Raw genomic sequence first — 22,007 nt, forward strand, 5'->3', positions numbered from 1 at the left:
TATACCACCCATACCTTGTCACAACACAACTGATCGGCTCAAACGCATTAAGAAGGAAAGAAATTCCACAAATTAACTTTTAACAAGGCACACCTGTTAATTGAAATGTCTTCCAGGTGACTACCTCATGAAGCTGATTGAGAGAAAGCCAAGAGTGTGCAAAGCTGTCATCAAGGCAAAGGGTGGCTACTTTGAAAAATCTCAAATATATTTTCCACATTTTGTTACGTTACAGCCTTATTCTAAAATGTATTAAATACACATTTTTCCTCATCAATCTACACACAATACCCCATAATTACAAAGTAAAAACAAGTTTTTTAAATTTTTGCAAATGTACTAAAAAAAACAGAAATACCTTATTTACATAAATATTCAGACCCTTTGCTATGAGACTCGAAATTGAGCTCAGGTGCATCCTATTTCCATTGATCATCATTGAGATGTTTCTACAACTTGATTGGAGTCCACTTGTGATAAATTCAATTGATTGGACATGATTTGGAAAGGCACACACCGACTATATAAGGTCCCACAGTTGACAGTGCATGTCAGAGCAAAAACCAAGGTATGAGGTCGAAGGAATTGTCCGTAGAGCTCAGAGACAGGATTGTGTCGAGGCACAGATCTAGGGAGGGAAGGGTACCAAAACATTTATGCAGCATTGAAGGTCCCCAAGAACACAGTGGCCTCCATCATTCTTAAATGGAAGATGTTTGGAATCACCAAGACTCTTCCTAGAGCTGGCCGCCCAGCCAAACTGAGCAACCGGGAGAGAAGGGCCCTGGTCAGGGACGTGACCAAGAACCTGATGGTCACTCTGGCAGAGCTCCAGAGCTCCTCTGTGAAGATGGGAGAACCTTCCAGAAGGACAACCATCTCTGCAGCACTCCGCCAATCAGCCCTTTATGGTTGAGTGGCCAGATAGAAGCCACTCCTCAGTAAAAGGCACATGACAGCCTACTTGGAGTTTGCCAAAAGGCACCTAAAGACTCTCAGTCCATGAGAAACAAGATTCTCTGGTCTGATGAAACCAAGATTGAACTTTTTGGCATGAATGCCAAGCATCAGGTCTGGAGTAAACCTGGCACCATCCCTACGGTGAAGCATGGTGGTGGCTGCATCATGTTGTAGGGATGTTTTTCAGCGGCAGGGACTGGGAGAGTAGTCAGAACTGAGGGAAAGAGAACGGAGAAAAGTACAGAGAGATCCTTACGCTCAGGACCTCAGACTGGGGCGAAGGTTCACTTTTCAACACTAGGCACACAGCCAAGACAACGCAGGGGTGGCTTCTGGACAAGTCTCTGAGTGGCCCAGCCAGAGCCAGGACTTGAACCCGATCGAATATCTCTGGAGAGACCGCAACGCTCCCCATCCAACCTGACAGAGTTTGACAGGATCTGCAGAGAAGAATGGAGAAACACCTCAAATACAGCTGTGTCAAGCTTGTAGCGTCATACCCAAGAAAACTCGAGGCTGTAATCGCTGCCAAAGGTGCTTCAACAAAGTACTGAGTAAAGGGTCTGAATACTTATGTAAATGTGATATTTCAGTTTTTGCTTTGTCATTATGGGGTATTTTGTGTAGATTGATGAGGGGTAAAAACGATTTAATCAATTTTAGAATAAGGCTGTAACGTAACAAAATGTGGAAAAAGTCAAGCGGTATGAATACTTTTCGAATGCACTGTAAATGTAATGTGTAGAACTAATCTCTTGTGGACAGACAAACGTAACGTAGGATGGCATAGAGCATCCAACGTAATTACGCAATATTGTAATACTGTATGGGTTTCTGATATATAAACTGAACAAAAATATAAACGCAACATGCAATGATTTCAACGATTTTACTGAGTTAGAGTTCATATAAGGAAATCAGTCAATATAAATAAATTAGGCCTTAATCTATGGATTTCACATGACTGGGCAGGGGCACAGCCATGGGTGGGCCGGGGAGGGAATAGGCCCACCCACTTGGGAGCCAGGCCCAGGCAATCAAAATGAGTTTTTACCCACAAAAGGGCTTTATTACAGACATAAATACTCCTCAGTTTCATCAGCTGTCTGGGTGACTGGTCTCAGACGATCCCGCAGGTGAAGAAGCCAGATGTTGAGGTCCTGGGCTGGCGTGGTTACACGTGGTCCGCGGTTGTGAAGCTGGTTGGACGTACTGCCAGATTTTCTAAAACAACGTAGGGAAAGGAACATTCAATTATCTGGCAACAGCTCTGGGGGACATTCCTGCAGTCAGCATGCCAATTGCACTCTCCCTTAAAACTTGAGACATCTGTGGCACTGTGTTGTGTGACAAAACTACACATTTTAGAGAGGCATTTTATTGTCCCCCGCACAAGGTGCACCTGTGTAATGATCATGCTGTTTAATCAGCTTCTTGATATGACACACCTGTCAGGTGGATGGATTATCTTAGCAAAGGATAATTGCTCACTGACTTGGATGTGGATAACATCTGAGAGAAATACACTTTTTGTGCGTATGGAACATTTCTGGGATCTGTTATTTCAGCTCATGGAACATGGGACCAACACTTTACATGTTGCGTTTATATTTTTGTTCAGTATAAGTGTAGAACAGACATGATTGTCTACCATGTAGAATAAGGAATTGTGTCTGCTCTATTTATTAAATGTCTATCTCGTACATCTGAGAAGAATAATTATGATCATGATTATATTGGGAGGTAGAAAGATGATGATGATGCTGCTGTGTATGATTATAATGATGATGATGATGATGATTCTTCAGAACAGTGGTGAGCGCATGACAAATACTGACACCAAAGGACACCAATACTGACACCAGAGGACACCAGACACATAAGGGCATCACTGATCATGTAAAACCACTCAGCCAGTGGTGACATGATGATATAATCTAGCCTACATTGCCACATAATGTTCAGTCAACTATAACAATAATGCACCAGATAGTGAGGCAGGGTCAGAATAGAATACATGCATGGATTAAATGTATTGCCTGCCACTCAAATATTCCTATTTTTGCCCCTGTAATTATTTATTTACTATATTTTAATGGAGATGGGTAGAGCTACTCATTTATTGTTCACACATGAATAAATCAATAAATTAATTACTATTTATGTTTACTGTATTTATATTGTATATTCTGTATGTTGACTTTGTGCAAATTCTGCCTGTACATTGTGTATTGCTGGCACCACCTATTCACTAATTAAAATTCTGGGTATGTGCAAATGATTCATTCTCTTTATTTTTTCTTTCTCACACTCTCTCTCTCTCACACACATACGCGCGCGCACACACACACACACGTGATGAAATGGATCCTCCCTGGTCAAAAAATACCATAGGATTTCAATAAAATAAAAAATCCAAAAGAAAGTCATTTCAGATTTTGGAACCTATCCTATAGGATTGTATGTTATAGGACAGAAAGAACAGAAACTCTGTCACTCCCTCGCGTCATGCCATTGTCATGAACGTTCTCAAGCCGCCCTCTACCGGCGACGCAATAGTGGTGCGCTAAAGTCGTGATAAACCCAGTTATTTTGGACGGAGTCTAACGACTGTTTAGTTTAAATTACCTGGAAATACGATGACATTGCTAAAGTAGTCAAATGTTTAGTAGGAAACAATTTCGCCAGCATTAGCATGTCGTCAAATTAACTTTAGACAGATGGCAATGTTGTCATTAGCTAGCAAAGTTCGTCAAAAATAGCTAGCAATGATAACGTTAGCTAGGTAAAATCCGGTGACCTCCCCTCAATCTTAACTAACTAGCTAACGTTGTACCAAAGATTTATAACTAAACCATGATAGACACTGCCTATCGTTTCCAATGGGAACAGTTGAGTCATAGTGGGCAGAACAAGCAAAGAGCTGGGCAGAGCCAAGCACGTGCTAGCGAGATCCTATTGGCGTGTTGTAGCTTACATCTGCATATTTCCATTAGGGAACGCCTACTCTGTGAAGTGCGCGTGTGCAATCACTCAATTCGCCTTTGCACTCCATCTACACAGCGCAATGTATTAAACTTTTGCGAAGGTTAAAGTCAACAAAACTTAGTCCACTCTGTACGTAGCAGATTCTAGTTTTGGGAACAGAAAACTGTATTGAGAGTAAATGATTAATCGATGAGAACATTTTCAGAATATCGGCCAAAATCCATCTCGTTCCATCTTCACCCACTGCTCACCAGTAGGCTTCCTCTTAGTGAAATGCTTCACATTTATACATCCGGTGAAATATCTGTCTCATTGTTCTATCTGTGGTTATACTGCATCTAAAGTCAATCTGGCGACTTCAAAATGAGGACAAAAGTTTTCCTACTAATTATTTGCCTCCTTTTGAATGGCATTGTATTTCCAAGCCACTGTAAAGTACTTCTGAGGGCTATGTTCATCAGCGCTCATTGACGATGCATTGAGTAGAATGGTGGGCATCAGTATGTATCCTACTGATGCAACCGATGAAAAGGATATAATCCTATATGTGTCCAATAGTACTGGTTCCAAAATTTGATAGGATTTTCATTTAGATTTTAATAGGATTTTCTCATTGGAATCTTATAGGATTTTCGACGAGGGTAAAACATGTTTTTATTGTTTGGAGATCAGTTATAAAAATTTAAATAAATTACAGGTCAGATGTAAGTAGCCTACAGATATACAGCTAAACATTAGAGAGGGGTACAGAAAGTGGTTAAGGGCACAGACAGTCGGCCGAGCCGTGGCTCAAACTCCTATAGGATTTCTACGAATTTTGTCGATGGGAATTGTATAGATATTTAAATTACATTCTAAAGGATTTATCCTTAGACTTGTCAATGCACTATTGTTAACTTGGCTGCTTAAAATATAGAGCACTGTAGTAACCTGGTATATTTATGTTTACCAATAGATGGCAGTATTGACTCAAGACGGGGGTTTGCTTCCCGCTATCCGTAGCTATTTCCTATGTCTGCCTATTTAACTATGATTAAGAAAGCTTCAGGTAGTTTAAGCCAGGTGCATAAGAGAATGTCATTCTAAGTTACAATTAAATACTAAACCGTACTTAAGTCTCATGAGTCGTAATTCTAAGAAGCCTTTAAGGATACTACATATTTGGCGATGAGGATAACTATGGAGATGATGTCTATACAAGAAACTATGGGTTTGGTCCTAAATGGATTCCAGCTACCATTGAGGATTGCTCAGGACCAGTATCTTATACTGTGATCATCGGAAGTGGACAAAGACTAAGGAGACACGTGGATCAGATCCGAGCTTGAATTCCAGTTCCATCCGGAGATCTGGATCAATTCTTAAACGAGCAGGACAGGACATTGGAACGTTCCCCAGAGTTGCAGTTGGACAAACCACCTGAGACCAACAATGTTCAACTTCCTGAGACCACCAGTCCGGGACGACCTCCTCCTGTGAAGTCTCCACAAAATGACTTTGTTTCACCATCAAGGGGTGAAGATCTGGTGGCACCAGCTACACCACCTCTGAGACGCTCTATTAGAGAGAGACGTCCGCCAGACTTTTTCAGATCCTAAAGGAGATCATTTTTGAAAAAATGTAAATAAGAATATAGCATAGCTCAGAAAGGAATTAAATTGGGTTATTAGCTTTAAAGGGGGGGAATGTAGTAACCTGGTATATTTATGTTTACCAAAAGATGGCAGTATTGACTCAAGACGGGGGTTTGCTTCCCGCTATCCGTAGCTATTTCCTATGTCTGCCTATTTAACTATGATTAAGAAAGCTTCAGATAGTTTAAGCCAGGTGCATAAGAGAATGTAATTCTAAGTTACAATTAAATACTAAACCGTACTTAAGTCTCATGAGTCGTAATTCTAAGAAGCCTTTAAGGATACTACAAGCACCAACCCTCCAAACCTCTCAGACAATTATCTATGAAGATGGACAGTGGACACGTGAAGTATAATACCAGCATAAGCAACCACTATTGAACTGCAACCCTTGCCACTTGAGATGATGACCCTATAGGTGGGAACCGCCGGCAATGTACCCTCTACCCAGTAGCTATCTCATGCAGCCCCATCCCCCTAAAGGTCCAAGGGACACAACGTGAATAAACATTTGCTTCTGGTGCATCTGCGTCACAGATTAAAGTTATTGTGCCAACTGCAACAACAATAGCTGTGAAACATACTGAGATTGTCTGCAATGTTGTTTACATTTCTGTCAAAAAGGTGTGCTATGTGGCATCACAGTCAAAAAGCATATCAAATCAAATCAAATTGTATTTGTCACATGCGCCAAATACAACAGGTGTAGTAGACCTTACAGTGAAATGCTTACTTACAAGCCCTTAACCAACAAATGCTTTAAGAAGTTAAGATAAAAAAAAAAATAAAAAAAAAGGATAAGTAAAAAATAGAAAATAAAAAATAAAAGTAACAAATAATTAAACAACAGCAGTAAAATAACAATACAGGGGGTACTGGTACAGAGTCAATGTGCTGGGGCACTGGTTAGTTTTGGTAATTGAGGTAATATGTACATGTAGGTAGAGTTAAAGTGACTATGCATTGATTATAAACAGAGAGTAGCAGCAGCGTAAAAGAGGGGTCTGGGTAGCCCTTTGATTAGCTGTTCAGGAGTCTTATGGCTTGGGGGTAGAAGCTGTTAAGAAGCCTTTTGGACCTCAACTTGGCGCTCTGGTACCGCTTGTCGTGCGGTAGCAGAGAGAACAGTCTATGACTACGGTGGCTGGAGTCTTTGACCATTTTTAGGGCCTTCCTCTGACACCGCCTGATATAGAGGTCCTGGATGGCAGGAAGCCTTGCCCCAGTGATGTACTGGGCCGTACGCACTACCCTCTGTAGTGCCTTGCGGTCGGAGGCCGAGCAGTGTCCATACCAGGCAGTGATGCAACCAGTCAGGATGCTCTCGATGGTGCAGCTGTAGAACCTTTTGAGGATCTGAGGACCAATGCCAAATCTTTTCAGTTTCCTGAATAGGCTTTGTCGTGTCCTCTTCACAACTGTCTTAGTGTGTTTGGACCATGATAGTTTGTTGGTGATGTGGACACCAAGGAACTTGAAGCTCTCAACCTGTTCCACTACAGCCCCGTCGATGACAATAGGGGCGTGCTCGGTCCTCCTTTTCCTGTAATCCACAATCATCTACTTTGTATTGATCACGTTGAGGGAGAGGTTGTTGTCCTGGCACCTCACGACCAGGTCTCTGACCTCCTACCTATAGACTGTCTCATCATTGTCGGTGATCAGGCCTACCACTGTTGTGTCATCTGCAAACTTGATGATGGTGTTGGAGTCGTGCCTGGCCATGCAGTCATGAGTGAACAGGGAGTACAGGAGGGGACTGAGCACGCACCCCCGAGGGGCCCCCATGTTGAGGATCAGCGTGACGGATGTGCTGTTCCCTACCCTTAACACCTGGGGGCAGCCTGTCAGGAAGTCCAGGACCTAGTTGCAGAGGGAGGTGTTTAGTCCCAGGGTCCTTAGCTTAGTGATGAGCTTTGAGGACACCATGGTGTTGAATGCTGAGCTGTAGTCAATGAATAGTATTCTCACATAGGTGTTTCTTTTGTCCAGGTGGGAAAGAGCAGTGTGGAGTGCAATAGAGATAGCATCCTCTGTGGATCGGTTGGGGCGGTATGCAAATTGGAGTGGGTCTAGGGTTTCTGGGATAATGGTGTGAACAATTTGATTTCAACTTAATGTGACACAGTTCATCATATTTCTATTTAAATGTTTTATAAAACCTGGATCAGGTGTGCCAAGAGGTCACTAGGTGGGCACTGGTAGTTCCATCCAGGAGGGAGATGGGGAGGATGGGGAGGGAGCACCTTCTATTGATGGGGAGGGTGGGAGGGACAGCTCTTGGGGGAGGGAGGAAGGCGGGAGAGGGGGTACAACCCTGGGAGCGAATGATTTGGGGGGGTCTCTATCTTTAGATATTTATTTTCCTCTCCCTATCCCAACATAAAGAGGGTAAAAGAAACATTCTCTTTTTTGTGTGCATAGCTGACTATTATATATGAAATGAAAGTAATGCTCATATCTTACTCTACCAAAACATTTATTTTCCTTCTACTTTTTATTTGCGTATAAGCAATGTAAAGATGCTGTCCATTCTAAGAGGACAACCCCCCAAAATCTTGTTATTGTAACATTGTATATAGTATTGTATGGCATATTGTGATGTCTAACTGAAAGACAAGAAGTTGCATGAATAAGAATCAAATCAAAAAAAGGTGTCCTGTACTATTGGTCATACTGCAAATTAACTGGCAGCCTTGAATCACTCCCATATTGTGGTGGTGAATAAAACCAAAATGAATATAGAACCGTTTTTTTTTCTTCAAATCAATGAAAATGTTGTAATCAATGTTGTTGTATTGTACTGGAACAAAGTACAACAAACTATAATTTAATGGGTGCATAAGAAAAAACTGTTCGAAATAAGATTCTGACTGGGGTGACAAAAACCTACAAAACCTATAGGAACCACTAGGATTACTTTTGATTTCTAATTGGAAAAAAGTAGTCCAATAGGATTCTGAAAATAAACAACTAATCCTATAGGATTTTTGGACTATGGCATTCTTTGTTCACACACACACACACACACACACACACACACACACACACACACACACACACACACACACACACACACACACACACACACACACACACACACACACACACACACACACACACACGCACACATAAACACACACACACTCACACACACCTTTGCTTCACCTCAGGATGCTGGATAAAAATGAATACATTTTAACCCTCTTTTAGTCCAGTCCAAGCCACGAATTATACTGGTTGCCACAATAACATCGCGGACCTATTCATTGTCTGAACTAAGCTTTCTAATTGACTCATAACACATTTACATTTCGGGTAGGAAACAATTGGGCACGCATGCACGAAATCTTTCCCAGGCATTCCACAAATAAATCTCTTTGAGCTTTGTCCTGTAAAACGGCACATAAGAACAGCGGCCGAGACTAGTGCCAGGAGTTGGCTCCACTTTGTTTCCCAGGGCGGTCACATTGACATGACAGAGCAACCCCGAGCGCAGCACTACGAAATCGTCGCTACAGCACAAGCGCAGCGGATGATTCATTGCGGAGACAGGACACACGGCCGTGAGTAAACACAGAGCTTTGCTCTTCTTCATTCGACTCCTTTTTAACTTTTGTCATGTGAATAGTTTGTTATTATTTAGCCTATCGTTGGTTAATAATAATTGTAGTCTAGATAATCTAGGCATAGTTTATAATGTTTCCCCCACGGTATTCACCTCGTGGGTGTGCGTGCGGGTGCTCTTCTGCAGCCCGCACACCGCGACAACAACAAAGAGCTAATCAGTCACTAAATCATTTTACTGTTGGGAATACTAATGAAACAATCCTACCTGAGTTGATTAAATAGCACTTTACATGGCCTGGAGAGGCCCATTGTAAAAGTCTAAATTTGTTTCCATAATGACTAGTATGGGAAAGTTGGATCAGGTGCATGGGGGTCTTGTACTGTCCTTTTCCCACGCTATAAACTGCCAAGGCGTGACACTGAACTGATACAATGTTGCAGTAGTGCAGCGTCACAGTTAAACTGTTGCGCTGTATTCAACAATAAAACCTTTGGGTTGTTATAAGTAGGCTTTTAAACCCCATAGCTATTGACAACGAGGAAGGTAAAACTACAGGTTTTTACGGACAACTGTAGTCTTGAAACTTGTTAGAGATTGTATCTATAGTATATTATGAACACCAACTGTAAGATAACCCAGTAAGCAAAACTACATTGAAAAGATGTCTAAAATACACTACCGGTCAAACGTTTTAGAACACCTAACGTTACTCATTCAAGTTCTTTTTCTTCTACATTGTAGAATAATAGTGAAGACATCAACATTATGAAATAACACATATGGAATCATGTAGTACCCCAAAAAGCAGTTAAACAAATCAAAATATATTGTATATTTGAGATTCTTCAGAAAAATCAGCGTCCATTGACATTGAATTCAAGGCCAGTCCAGACCACAACAAAAAAGCAAGGGAAAAAAAGGAGGTCTGGACAGGACCAAAAAAAGAGTTGGCGTCGGTCGATAGCCACGGGAAGTAGGACCCCCCAAAAAACAAAAACATATATATTTTTTTACATTCTCACAAAAGTAGTGAGGTGGTCCTTTACTAGTCCTGTATTAGCGAACCGATATAACCATCTACAACGCGGGCACAACAAATACTTTCTACAGCACCCCCACACCCAAACACCTTCCCGTGGCTATGCGTAGGTCAGTGCTTAGTGGGAACTTCCCCTACCCCCACCCTCTGCCGGCAAAAGAAGCAGCTTTCAAATCCATAATTTCACTGTTTCACAACGTGAGTGGACTGAACTCTGAACAAAAAAAATTATGACTTGACGGCTCGCCTAGACTGCTTTGTATTTTGTAGGCTATTTATTGTATTAGACCTAATGCAGATACATTTTTATTCCACAGAAACGTCTCTGAAACGTCGTTGCTGCTAAACTGCCAGTGGATGATCTGACCCCAACACACCTGGGAAAAAAGGACCAACGGAACACTATTTTCCTGACATAATTAGGCCTACAATGCCGTCTTGCGCAAGATGTCTATGCTGAAACAGGTTATAGTGAGCGAGAATGGCCAGGACGCAGAGAAAAGCTTGGACTGGAGTTACATTGAGTGGCTAGAGAACGAGAACATGGAAGTGACGGTTGTGACCAATGTCGAAACGCAAACTGTTTCAAAACCCACAGAGGAAAAGGAGACGCAGACCAGTAACCCCTTTATCATGCATATAGATTTGGCCAGAACGCACTCCAAACTGAAACACACGTCTTTGGTCGAGGCAGACGGCTTGCTCACCCAGTTTGACCGACAGGCCCCGGCTCGCATCTCCACCTCCCCGACCTTGAGGAGGATGAGGAGCACGCGACGTCCGCAGGTAGACTTCCGGGACCTTGTGAGGATGGACAGCACACAGGAAGAGTCGGGTATGGAAGATACACCGTCCCCGTTGAGTCCCCTCTCCCCAGTACAAAGGCACAAGTCTCCGCTGGCGGCCAGCCCCCCTCCCGTTGGAGAAAACGATCTCGATAATCTGCCCAATTCATCCGCAGGCTGGGGGAAAAGCAGATCGCATAGATCAAAGACTTTTGACAATGGTATTACTTGCACGAGACAAGGATCTCTGGGTGCACGGAGTGTGCAAAGTGTTAGTAAAGACTTTGCATTTCCTGATGATAGCGATGATCAGGTGAGTTAATGTTATGATCACCAAAATGGTGAACTTTCATTTGAGCATGAATGGTGGCCATATGCCACACTGTGGCTTTATCATATATATATTTTTTAAATCTGAGCCTTTTAAAGCAGATAGCCAGTAGCTACACCACATTCCTCCTGGGTAACAGCCATCTCCCCCTCATTCTCCCTGGCTTCCTGTGGTGGCTGCTCACAGTCAGCTTTTACATTTAACATTACATTTAAGTCATTTAGCAGACGCTCTTATCCAGAGCGTTTTGACTGCAAATGAATCAGCAGTAAATGCACTGACAGCTCAGCACAGCCCCACCACCCAGCAAGCCCTCACTCCCTCTCTCACAACACACACACACACACACACACACACACACACACACACACACACACACACACACACACACATACATACATACATACATACATACATACATACATACATACATACACACACATACACACACACACACACACACACACACACACACACACATACACACATACACACACACACACACACACACACACACACACACACACACACACACACACACACACACACACACAGAGCAAGGCAGCAAGGCTCCTCCACAGGCCTCCTATTCACCACTGTCAGCAGTAATAGAGATGTCAGTAGGCATTAGGATAAATTAATGGGGGGGATCTATTCATTGGGCTCCCAGCATTTTACCCGGCCATTCTCAATAGAGTCCCAACATTCTCTGTAGATAGTCAAGGGCTAATCGGGCTATTCAAATTCTAACGACCATATGAAAACACTTTTGACATTTCTCTAGATAATATTTTTTCAAGAGATTGAAATGTTTTGTTTGTTTGAAAGTGATATATCCATGTTATGTAGGAGCAGGAGGCCTGTGTAATGTTGATTTAGTGTTATGTATTCTGCAAGAGTTTCTACACCTTTGAAATCAGCCAGGGCCTTCGGTTTCTCTAGTCCATCACACTCAAGGTTCTTAAATCATCATTGACCTTCTAGGGCTGGTTAACCGGACCCAGATTAACCTAGTCCTGCACTAAAAAGCATGTTCAATGGAGATTCTCTGTTGAATGTACTTCTTAGGCCAAGAGTAAGGTTAATCTGTGCCAGAGAAACCAACCCCTAATGTTTAGATCCAGTAGATATCCTGTCCTATTGTTCACTGTCTATGTGTTTGCCCTTTCACATTAGTATCTGTTTTATAACAAGCCATTTTCAACATAATTATCCTAACCAAGCTGCCTTTGTCTCTTTTTACAGGACAAGGAGGCTTGCCATAATAGGTAGGTCTGCCACCCGCAAGTCCACAGAGTGATTTGAGTGTTATCTGTGTCCCCACTTGGTTTAGGCAAAAATACCTACACTGTGGCCTGCAATTACCATATACTACCTGGACATTATTTGCATGGCAGGAGGGGAATTTGCCTATAACCAACTAACTCTGAACTATGGCACACATATAGGAAACCAGGGTTGTATTCATTAGGCTCCAAACGGAACAAAACTGACTGTTTTCCGTTGCAAAATGTTTTGCTATGGTGTGTCCTAATGAATACAACCCAGCACGAATGGGACCAAAACAGAGACAATTCCACTTTCTCTCCATTCAGTGAACAAACTATTTTTGAGCCAAACGTTCTAATTTGCATGATTGCATCCTAAACCGTGTTGTTCCTTTCTTTTGCTATCTCTCATTTGTTCACCGTTCCAGTGATCCCGGGAGTTTGTTTGTTTGTATGGAAACATCTTGAGGGAAAAATGTCCCCAAGCTGGGCCTTGTTGCCTGAATTACATCCGCTCATTGGACATTTGGCACTCAACGGCAAAATAAGATTGGACCCAGAGTAGAGGGAGCTCCATTGTATATTCGTTGTGCTTTGGGTTTGTTGGTGAAACTGTTTGCAGAGCAGCATAAGCTCAGTGGGTGTAGTTATGAGAGTCCCATGGTTACAGATGTAAGATCTTAATTTGAGCCAGTTTGGTACAGCAGGAAAATAATCATACAGCAACAGGAAATGTGAATTATTATGTGGATTATAATTAATATAATACATTTTTCATAAGGGAAAAAATTCAAAGTAGAAATTACAATCTTCAAAAACCTTTTTAAACCTTAAAATACACAAAGTTTTCATGCAACAGGGTGATCAAATTAGCATCCTACATCTGTATGTGTGGACGAGACTAGCCCTCATTAATGCTGTTTTTCCTCGACTGCCAGCAGTTCCACCACCACCACCCCTCCTAATGGGCCGCCCAGGCAAGGCTCTTCTACTGGATAATTAGGCAGCTATTGTCCTTGTAATTATTATAGTTACACCCTAGCACCATCCCCCTCATTTCCCCCCACATGTTGGCAGGGATCAGCAAGACCATTGGTCAGAACCGCTTTGTTTTCGTTCATCGTTATTTTGCTGCAGGGGGGTGGTTTGGGGGACGAAGTGCACCTCTTTGCAGGGGCTTGACTCAGTGGCAGAGGGGCCGAAGCACAGAGGGAATTCTGACTGGCCACAATGTCTTTGTGACCTGCTTGGAAATAAACTGCAATTAGTGCTGAACTGTTTTTGACAGATCCTCATGCAGTACTCTTCCACCACCACCATCATCATCCACTTGCATTTACTGTAAGACGTATAGCCTGCTCAAGGTGCTGGTTAACTATAATATATAATATATGCCATTTAGCAGTTGCTTTTATCCAAAGCAACTTACAGTTATGGTTGCATGCATTTTACGTATGGGTGGTCCTGGGAATCGAACCCACTACCCTGGTGTAACAAGCGCCATGCTCTACCAACTGAGCTATGTATTGTTAACTCAGCCCCCTTTGTGTGCCTATACATATAAGGCCCATAAGATGTGCCAGGGTCCACACTACCATGGCTGATATTAGTTTACTAAAGAGAAGATAGTCCTAGAGAGGACAAAGAACAGTAGTTGCACTCAGAGGTATTATCTGTGCTGAGGCGGCCAGGGGAGTGGCCAGGGGAGAACTAACATTCCACATTACTCTGGTCTCATTGTACACTTACAGAAGGACACCGTTGAGGTGTACACATTGGCTTGCTGCACCTCACCTACACTCCAGTCAGTCACTCTTCTGTTGGTCGTTTACATAAGATAAGTACGGCTGGTTATATAAGCATACCATTACAGATGCACAGCAGTTTCCTGAGGACATCCATACAATCCAAGGAGAATGACAATGGGTAGACTTTTTGGATAGGGTGAGACATTTTGGTAACAGACCATAAAATAAAATCAAGAACCAACATACTTCCGTTCCCTGTAGTTGTATAACTGTTCCTGTTTGTGGGTTCTGTTTACGCCATCATAAACAGCCTTTGATTTTCAGCTGTTTGTCTTCCTTATGGTGTCATCATTTCTAGATAACCTTTCACCAAGCACAGCGAAAGTCTGTACTCCAAGTCTAACTTATGGTGCAGTATACATGATAACAACATTATAACACCATTCACATTCTGAAAAAAATCCTAAATGATTGAGTATGTTTTACTCTGTCTTCAATCAAACACTGGATTGTGTCTCACGTAACCCTAGTCTAACGTTACTATACTCTAAATTGTCATTAATTACTCAGCTATTAGGAAGGAATAAAAAATACAAAAAAGTCTGGAATCATGGGTACATTAACTAAACCCATGAGCTTTTAGTTTAATAGAGCAACTGGAGAGATAGTTAATCAAGACCTCACTATGAAAGCTATAAAGCCAGTGAGTAGTCTAGTCTAGTCACAGCACTGGTAGTGAATGTTAAACTGAATGGCTAAAGACCAGCCTATCAGGTTGTTATTTGGCTCATCATTACTCCTCTCACTATTCCCCTGGAAAGACAACTGAAATCTATCTTGTAAACTCAGTCAGAGGTAGCTACTGTGGTTGGTTTTATAGAGTGTGTACATACACTGAGTGGACAAAACATTAAGGACACCTGCTCTTTCCATGATATAGAATGACCAGGTGAATACAGGTGAAAGCTATGATCCCTTATTGATTGTACTTGTTAAATCCACTTCAATCAGTGTAGATGAAGGGGAGGAGACAGGTTAAAGAAAGACTTTTAAGCCTTTAGACAATTGAGACATGGATTGTGTATGTGTGCCATTCAGAGGGTGAATGGGCAAGACAAAAGATTTAAGTGCCCTTGAACAGGGTATGTTAATAGGTTTATGTCAAGAACTACAACGCTACTGGGTTTTTCACGCTCAACAGTTTCCCATGTGTATCAAGAATGGTCCACCACCCAAAGGACATCCATCCAACTTGACAAAACTATGGGAAGCATTGGAGTCAACATGGGCCAGCATCCATGTGGAACGCTTTGACATCTTGTAGAGTCCATGCCCCAACGAATTGATGCTGTTCCGAGGGCAAAAAGGGGGGGGGGTGCAACTACATTTTAGGAAGGTGTCCTTAATGTTTTGTACACTCAGTGTATTTATGCAGTGGTAAGGAAGTCAATTCAAGTAGGTACATACTTTATATTACCATAGCACACAACATAACGAATGCATAAGATGTCAATACATACATTCATTAATTGGCAATCACTAATCCATTCATTCTGTATGATTTGAATTTGTCATTTGGATATTTGCCTTCTGCGTGTACCTGCAGTTCACCCTCAACAACAACACAAAGGGATGATGTGAAAACAGTTGAGAACAGTGGCTGTTCCAGCACTGCCTGGGACGAAAAGGCAGTATTGTGATTTTCCTGTCTTGGGTCTGGCAATGCTTTAGTTTCTTCCTCTGACAGAAGAGCTAAGGACTATAAAAGCACAAACACACGCTCACACATGTGCGCAGGCGCTTTACGGTAATGTTTACCACAAACCCTCATGCACTTGCTAGTTCACAGTGCAGTGAGTGCATATGGTATTTCATCAATGTAGAAATGCCAAAAGGAATTCTGATATTTCCTGTTAAACCGTCTTCTTGGCAAATACTGTGAGAATATTCTGTGTCTGTTGATTCTGTTCCATTATGTTGTTAAATATACATTAGCTAATTTGTTACGCCATTACTCGTGTTCGTTATTACACCTGTATCATTTATACTGTACCTCCCTTTGACATACTGTATTGCTCACCTTGTATTACACCTTCTCTTATTACGTCATAAAGCATTGTTGTTGTTATACCTTTATATGATGTGTGGGTCTAATCCTGAATGCTGATGGGTTAAATCCGCATTCCAGCCGTTGTCTATTCCACAAGTTACCACCGGCTAAATCTATGACTTTTAAATGCCTATTTACTCTGTGTCACGCCCTGGCCTTAGTATTCTTTGTTTTCTTTATGTTTTTTAGTTAGGTCAGGGTGTGACATGGGGAAGGTATGTGTTTTGTAATGTCTAGGGGTGTTGTATGTGTATGGGGCAGAGTAGAGTAGTGGTGTCTAGTTATGTCTATGGCTGCCTGGATTGGTTCTCAATCAGAGACAGCTGTCATTCATTGTCTCTGATTGGGAGCCATATTTAAGGCAGCCATAGGCAGTAGGCTTTTGTGGGGTGTTGTCTATGTTGAACGTTTGTTGCTTGTCTGTGCACTAACGTTTGTAGCTTCACGGTCGTTTTGTTGTTTTGTTTCTGTTTATGTATAGTGTTCGTTTCGTGTTTTCTCTCTCTTCTCAATAAAAGAAGATGTATTTTCCACACGCTGCGCCTTGGTCCACTCTCTCTCACGAGGACGATCGTGACAGAACACCCCACCAACCATGGATCAAGCAGCGTGAGAGGAACCAGGACTCGTGGACTTGGGAGGAAATATTGGACGGAAAAGGACCCTGGGCTCAACCAGGAGAATATCGCCGCCCCAAAGCTGAGCTGGAGGCATTCTGTATGATTTGAATTTGTCATTTGGATATTTGCCTTCTGCAGCACGCACAAAGCACGCACAAAGCCTCCTGTGCGTCTCCAGAGTCCTGTGCGTCCTGTTACTGCTCCTCGCACTAGCCCTGTGGTGCGTGTCCCCAGCCCAGTACCACCAGTGCTGACACCACGCACTAAGCCTCCTGTGCCTCTCCAGAGCCCTGTTCCTCCTCCACGCACTCTCCCTGTGGTGCGTGTATCCAGCCCAGTGCCTCCAGTTCCGGCACCACGCACAAAGCCTCATGTGCGTCTCCAGAGCCCTGTACGCACTGATCCTTCTCCCCGTACTCGCCCTGATGTGCGTGCCCTCAGCCCGGTACCACCAGTGCCGGTACCACGCACCAGGCCTATAGTACGCTTTGAGAGTCCAGTGTGCCCTGTTGTTGTTCCCCGCACTAGCCTGAAGGTGCGTATCTTTAGCCCGGTACCTCCAGTTCCGGCACCACGCACCAGGCCTACAGTGCGTCTCAGCCGGCCAGAGTCTGCCGTCTGCCCAACGGCGCCTGAACTACCCGTCTGCCCAACGGCGCCTGAACTGCCCGTCTGCCCAACGGCGCCTGAACTGCCCGTCTGCCCAACGGCGTCTGAACTGCCCGTCTGCCCAACGGCGTCTGAACTGTCCGTCTGCCCAACGCCGTCTGAACTGTCCGTCTGCCCAACGCCGTCTGAACTGTCCGTCTGCCAAGCGCCGCCTGAACTGCCCGTCTGTACTGAGCCTTCAAAGCCGCCCATCTGTACTGAGCCTGCAAAGCCGCCCGTCTGCCATGAGCCTTCAGAGCCGTCCGCCAGACAGGAGCCGCTAGAGCCTTCCGCCAGACGGGAGCCGCCAGAGCCTTCTGCCAGACAGGAGCAGCCAAAGCCTTCCGCCAGACAGGAGCAGCCAAAGCCTTCCGCCAGACAGGATCAGCCAGAGCCTTCCGCCAGACAGGATCAGCCAGAGCCTTCCGCCAGATAGGATCAGCCAGAGCCTTCCGCCAGACAGGATCAGCCAGAGCCTTCCGCCAGACAGGATCAGCCAGAGCCTTCCGCCAGACAGGATCAGCCAGAGCCTTCCGCCAGACAGGATCAGCCAGAGCCGTCAGCGAGCCATGACCAGCCAGAGCCGTCAGCGAGCCATGACCAGCCAGAGCCGTCAGCGAGCCATGACCAGCCAGAGCCGTCATCCAGCCATGACCAGCCAGAGCCGTCATCCAGCCATGACCAGCCAGAGCCGTCATCCAGCCATGACCAGCCAGAGCCGTCATCCAGCCATGACCAGCCAGAGCCGTCATCCAGCCATGACCAGCCAGAGCCGTCATCCAGCCATGACCAGCCAGAGCCGTCAGCCAGCCAAGATCCGCCAGAGCCGCCAGCCAGCCAGGATCCGCCAGAGCCGCCAGCCAGCCAGGATCCGCCAGAGCCGCCAGCCAGCCAGGATCCGCCAGAGCCGCCAGCCAGCCAGGATCCGCCAGAGCCAGCCAGCCAGGATCCGCCATCCAGTCCGGTGCTGCCCCTCAGTCCGGTGCTGCCCCTCAGTCCGGAGCTGCACTTCACTTCGGAGTTGCCCCTCATTCTGGTGTTGTCCCTCATTCTGGTGTTGCCCCTCATTCCGGTATTGCCCCTTAGTCCGGTGCTGCCCCTTAGTCCGGTGCTGCCCCTTAGTCCGGTGGGGTTAATTTGGAGGGTGGCCATTTGGAGGAGGTTACCAAGGCGGGTATTGACAATGGTGGAGTGGGGGCCACGTCCCGCACCCGAGCCGCCGCCATGATGGGGCCCACCCCGTACCCTCCCCTTTCTATTTCAGGTTGTGCGGTCGGAGTCCGCACCTTTGGGGGGGGGTACTGTCACGCCCTGGCCTTAGTATTCTTTGTTTTCTTTATGTTTTTTAGTTAGGTCAGGGTGTGACATGGGGAAGGTATGTGTTTTGTAATGTCTAGGGGTGTTGTATGTGTATGGGGCAGAGTAGAGTAGTGGTGTCTAGTTATGTCTATGGCTGCCTGGATTGGTTCTCAATCAGAGACAGCTGTCATTCATTGTCTCTGATTGGGAGCCATATTTAAGGCAGCCATAGGCAGTAGGCTTTTGTGGGGTGTTGTCTATGTTGAACGTTTGTTGCTTGTCTGTGCACTAACGTTTGTAGCTTCACGGTCGTTTGTTGTTTTGTTTCTGTTTATGTATAGTGTTCGTTTCGTGTTTTCTCTCTCTTCTCAATAAAAGAAGATGTATTTTCCACACGCTGCGCCTTGGTCCACTCTCTCTCACGAGGACGATCGTGACACTCTGTTCCATCTGAATGCGCAATCCACTGTCTCATCAGCCCAGCCAGGCAATTTATATACTTGATCTCCACTATAAAAAAGCATCTAGACATTATCTCACATTTCTTTGAGACTAACATTTAGTTTTCAACAGCAGAGATTTGTATAAACCTTGCTGTCTGTCTCCGACATTTGCAACATTGTTTCAATATTCAAATTCGATCTCCTGCTGTCCCATAGTAATGAACGTGTCGGGAGTCGGAACAAAACATACAGGCAGGCAGTGTTTCTCAGCCAGTTGAAATCATGAATCAGCTGGCATCATTTTATACAAAAAAATGTCAATTGAAAAAAGGTAAAACAAAACGAAGTGCAGCTAGTTTTCAGTCTTTCCAGATTTTTTTTCTGAGGTCTTGGCTGATTTCTTTTGATTTTCCCATAATGTCAAGCAAAGAGGCACTGAGTTTGAAGGTAGGCCTTGAAACACATCCACAGGTACACCTCCAATTGACTCAAATGATATCAATTAGCCCATCAGAAGCTTCTAAAGCCATGACACCATTTTCTGGAATTGTCCAAGCTGTTTAAAGGCACAGTCAATTTAGTGTATGTAAACTTCTGACCCACTGGAATTGTGATACAGTGAATTATAAGTGAAATTATCTGTCTGTAAACAATATTTGGAAAAATTATTTGTGTCATGCACAAAGTAGATGTCCAAACCGACTTGCCAAAACGATAAAACTATACAGTAGTTAACAAGAAATTTGTGGAGTAGTTGAAAAAAAGAGTTTTAATGACTCCGACCTAAGTGTATGTAAACTTCCAACTTCAAATGTACATATATATATACATCTTTTTAAAAATATATTTTCCTTTATTATTTTCTATCCCCCCCTTAATTGGAGTAAACTAGTGAACAACAACCTTAGGCTTCTACTTCTATATACATTTTATGGGCACAGTCTATTTTACAATAGTTATTTTTTGTTTGTTTTTACTCCTGTCCTTCCTCTCACCTCAACCTCTCCCATCTATTTATTTCACAAACGTTCTGAACCTGTATACTTTTTACAGACACAGTATGTTTTACATTAGTTATCTTGTTGTTATTAGTCGTTATTATTCCCAACCTTCAGCTCCATTCAACCCCTCCCATCTATCTATTAACACTATTTGCCATATTTCTATTTGCCATATATTTTTTGACTTTGCTGTGATGTTTCACAAAAGTGCTGACCTTTCTATTCTCATAATTTCTACAGATTGTAAATTAAAAATTCAACATTTTTGCAAGAAGTATTATTATATTATTGATCGATTGACTATGACCTTTCAGATCACCCAGTAGGGCTATCTGCAGAGTTAGCTACAGTTAAATGTTGCAATTCTTCAGCCATTCCTGGGACTGGGACCAAAAACAAGCTACATATGGACATGACCAAAACAAATGATTCTGTCTCTTCGCAGAAAACTCTGCAGAGCTGGGAAGGTTGTATCCCCCATATATATAGCATTCTATTGGTTGCAAGAATTTGGGAGTTTGATTCTCCTTGTTTACTGTCCGTTATGTTTGAGTGTTGCTTGTTTTCGTAATATTTGTCGATACATTTCTCAAGTCTTATGATTTGTTTTATGTTGCTATCCAGATTGAATGTTATTACCCACGAGTATATGAAGTGCTAATATATAGTCTAATTTACAGATATTGAATATTGCGTTTTTATTTTGAGACAATCTGCACCGCTATGTTCAGTCCGCCATCTTGGAATCTAACCTTTTTAATTGTCGGTTCCTCTCCTTGTTTGAGCGGCGTTCGGCGGTCGACGTCACCGGTCTTCTAGCCATCGCCGATCCACCTTTCATTTTCCATTTGTTTTGTCTTGTTTTCCCACACACCTGGTTTACATTCCCTCATTACGTGACGTGTATATAACCCTCTGTTCCCCCCATGTCTGTGTGTGGAATTGTTTGTTGTAAAGTGTATGTGCATTATAGACTGGTCTGCGACGTGTTATTTCAACCCATATTTTGTTGTTCTGGGTGCCGTCGGTTTTGCCTCATTAAACTGCTCCGGTTATTACCCAGTTCTGCTCTTCTGCGCCTGACTTCCCTGCAGCCAGTTATGCACCTCTTACATTAATGAAAATATGTAAATCATTATTTGAATATGTTGGTAACACGTTGTATAAAAGTGATAATGCCCAAGAAGCCGGTGTTTGGAGGATATATTGGCGCGGTTTGACAACCCTCGACTTCGTCTCGGCCTAACAACACCCGTGCCAAGATATCTTCCAAACACGGCTTCTCGGGCATTATCACTTAAATATAGGTCACTTTGACATACAGTATACCTCACACTTAAAATACAGTTCGTCACACTAGTTAGAAAGGCCTTGGACAAACAAAATATATCTAATGTAAAATAAAATGTATATAGTATGTATAAGCTGGAAGTAGAAGTCTGGGTATTGTTGTACATTAGTTTACTCCAATTAGGAGAGGGGTGGTGGTAGGGTTAGGGGAAAACAATGTTTTTTTATTAATTTTTTATATTTGTCAGTGTTCCAGGTGAATGGAATAAAGC

The 22,007-nt window shown here is 43.4% G+C and overlaps 1 protein-coding gene across 1 annotated transcript in view; it reads left to right on the top strand.

The window, feature by feature from the left end:
* Nucleotides 1-9,063: 9,063 nt before the first annotated feature.
* Nucleotides 9,064-22,007, top strand: part of LOC120066750 (pleckstrin homology domain-containing family G member 7-like) — a 40,861-nt gene continuing 27,917 nt past the window's right edge. Inside the window, exons 1-3 of the mRNA XM_039018218.1 lie at nt 9,064-9,148; nt 10,510-11,290; nt 12,554-12,576. Coding sequence (XP_038874146.1) covers nt 10,640-11,290; nt 12,554-12,576 — 674 coding nt within the window. The 5' untranslated portion in view covers nt 9,064-9,148; nt 10,510-10,639. The remainder of the gene's footprint in view (nt 9,149-10,509; nt 11,291-12,553; nt 12,577-22,007) is intronic.

This window comes from Salvelinus namaycush, chromosome 21, assembly GCF_016432855.1.
Source record: "Salvelinus namaycush isolate Seneca chromosome 21, SaNama_1.0, whole genome shotgun sequence".
NCBI classification, from domain to species: domain Eukaryota; kingdom Metazoa; phylum Chordata; class Actinopteri; order Salmoniformes; family Salmonidae; genus Salvelinus; species Salvelinus namaycush.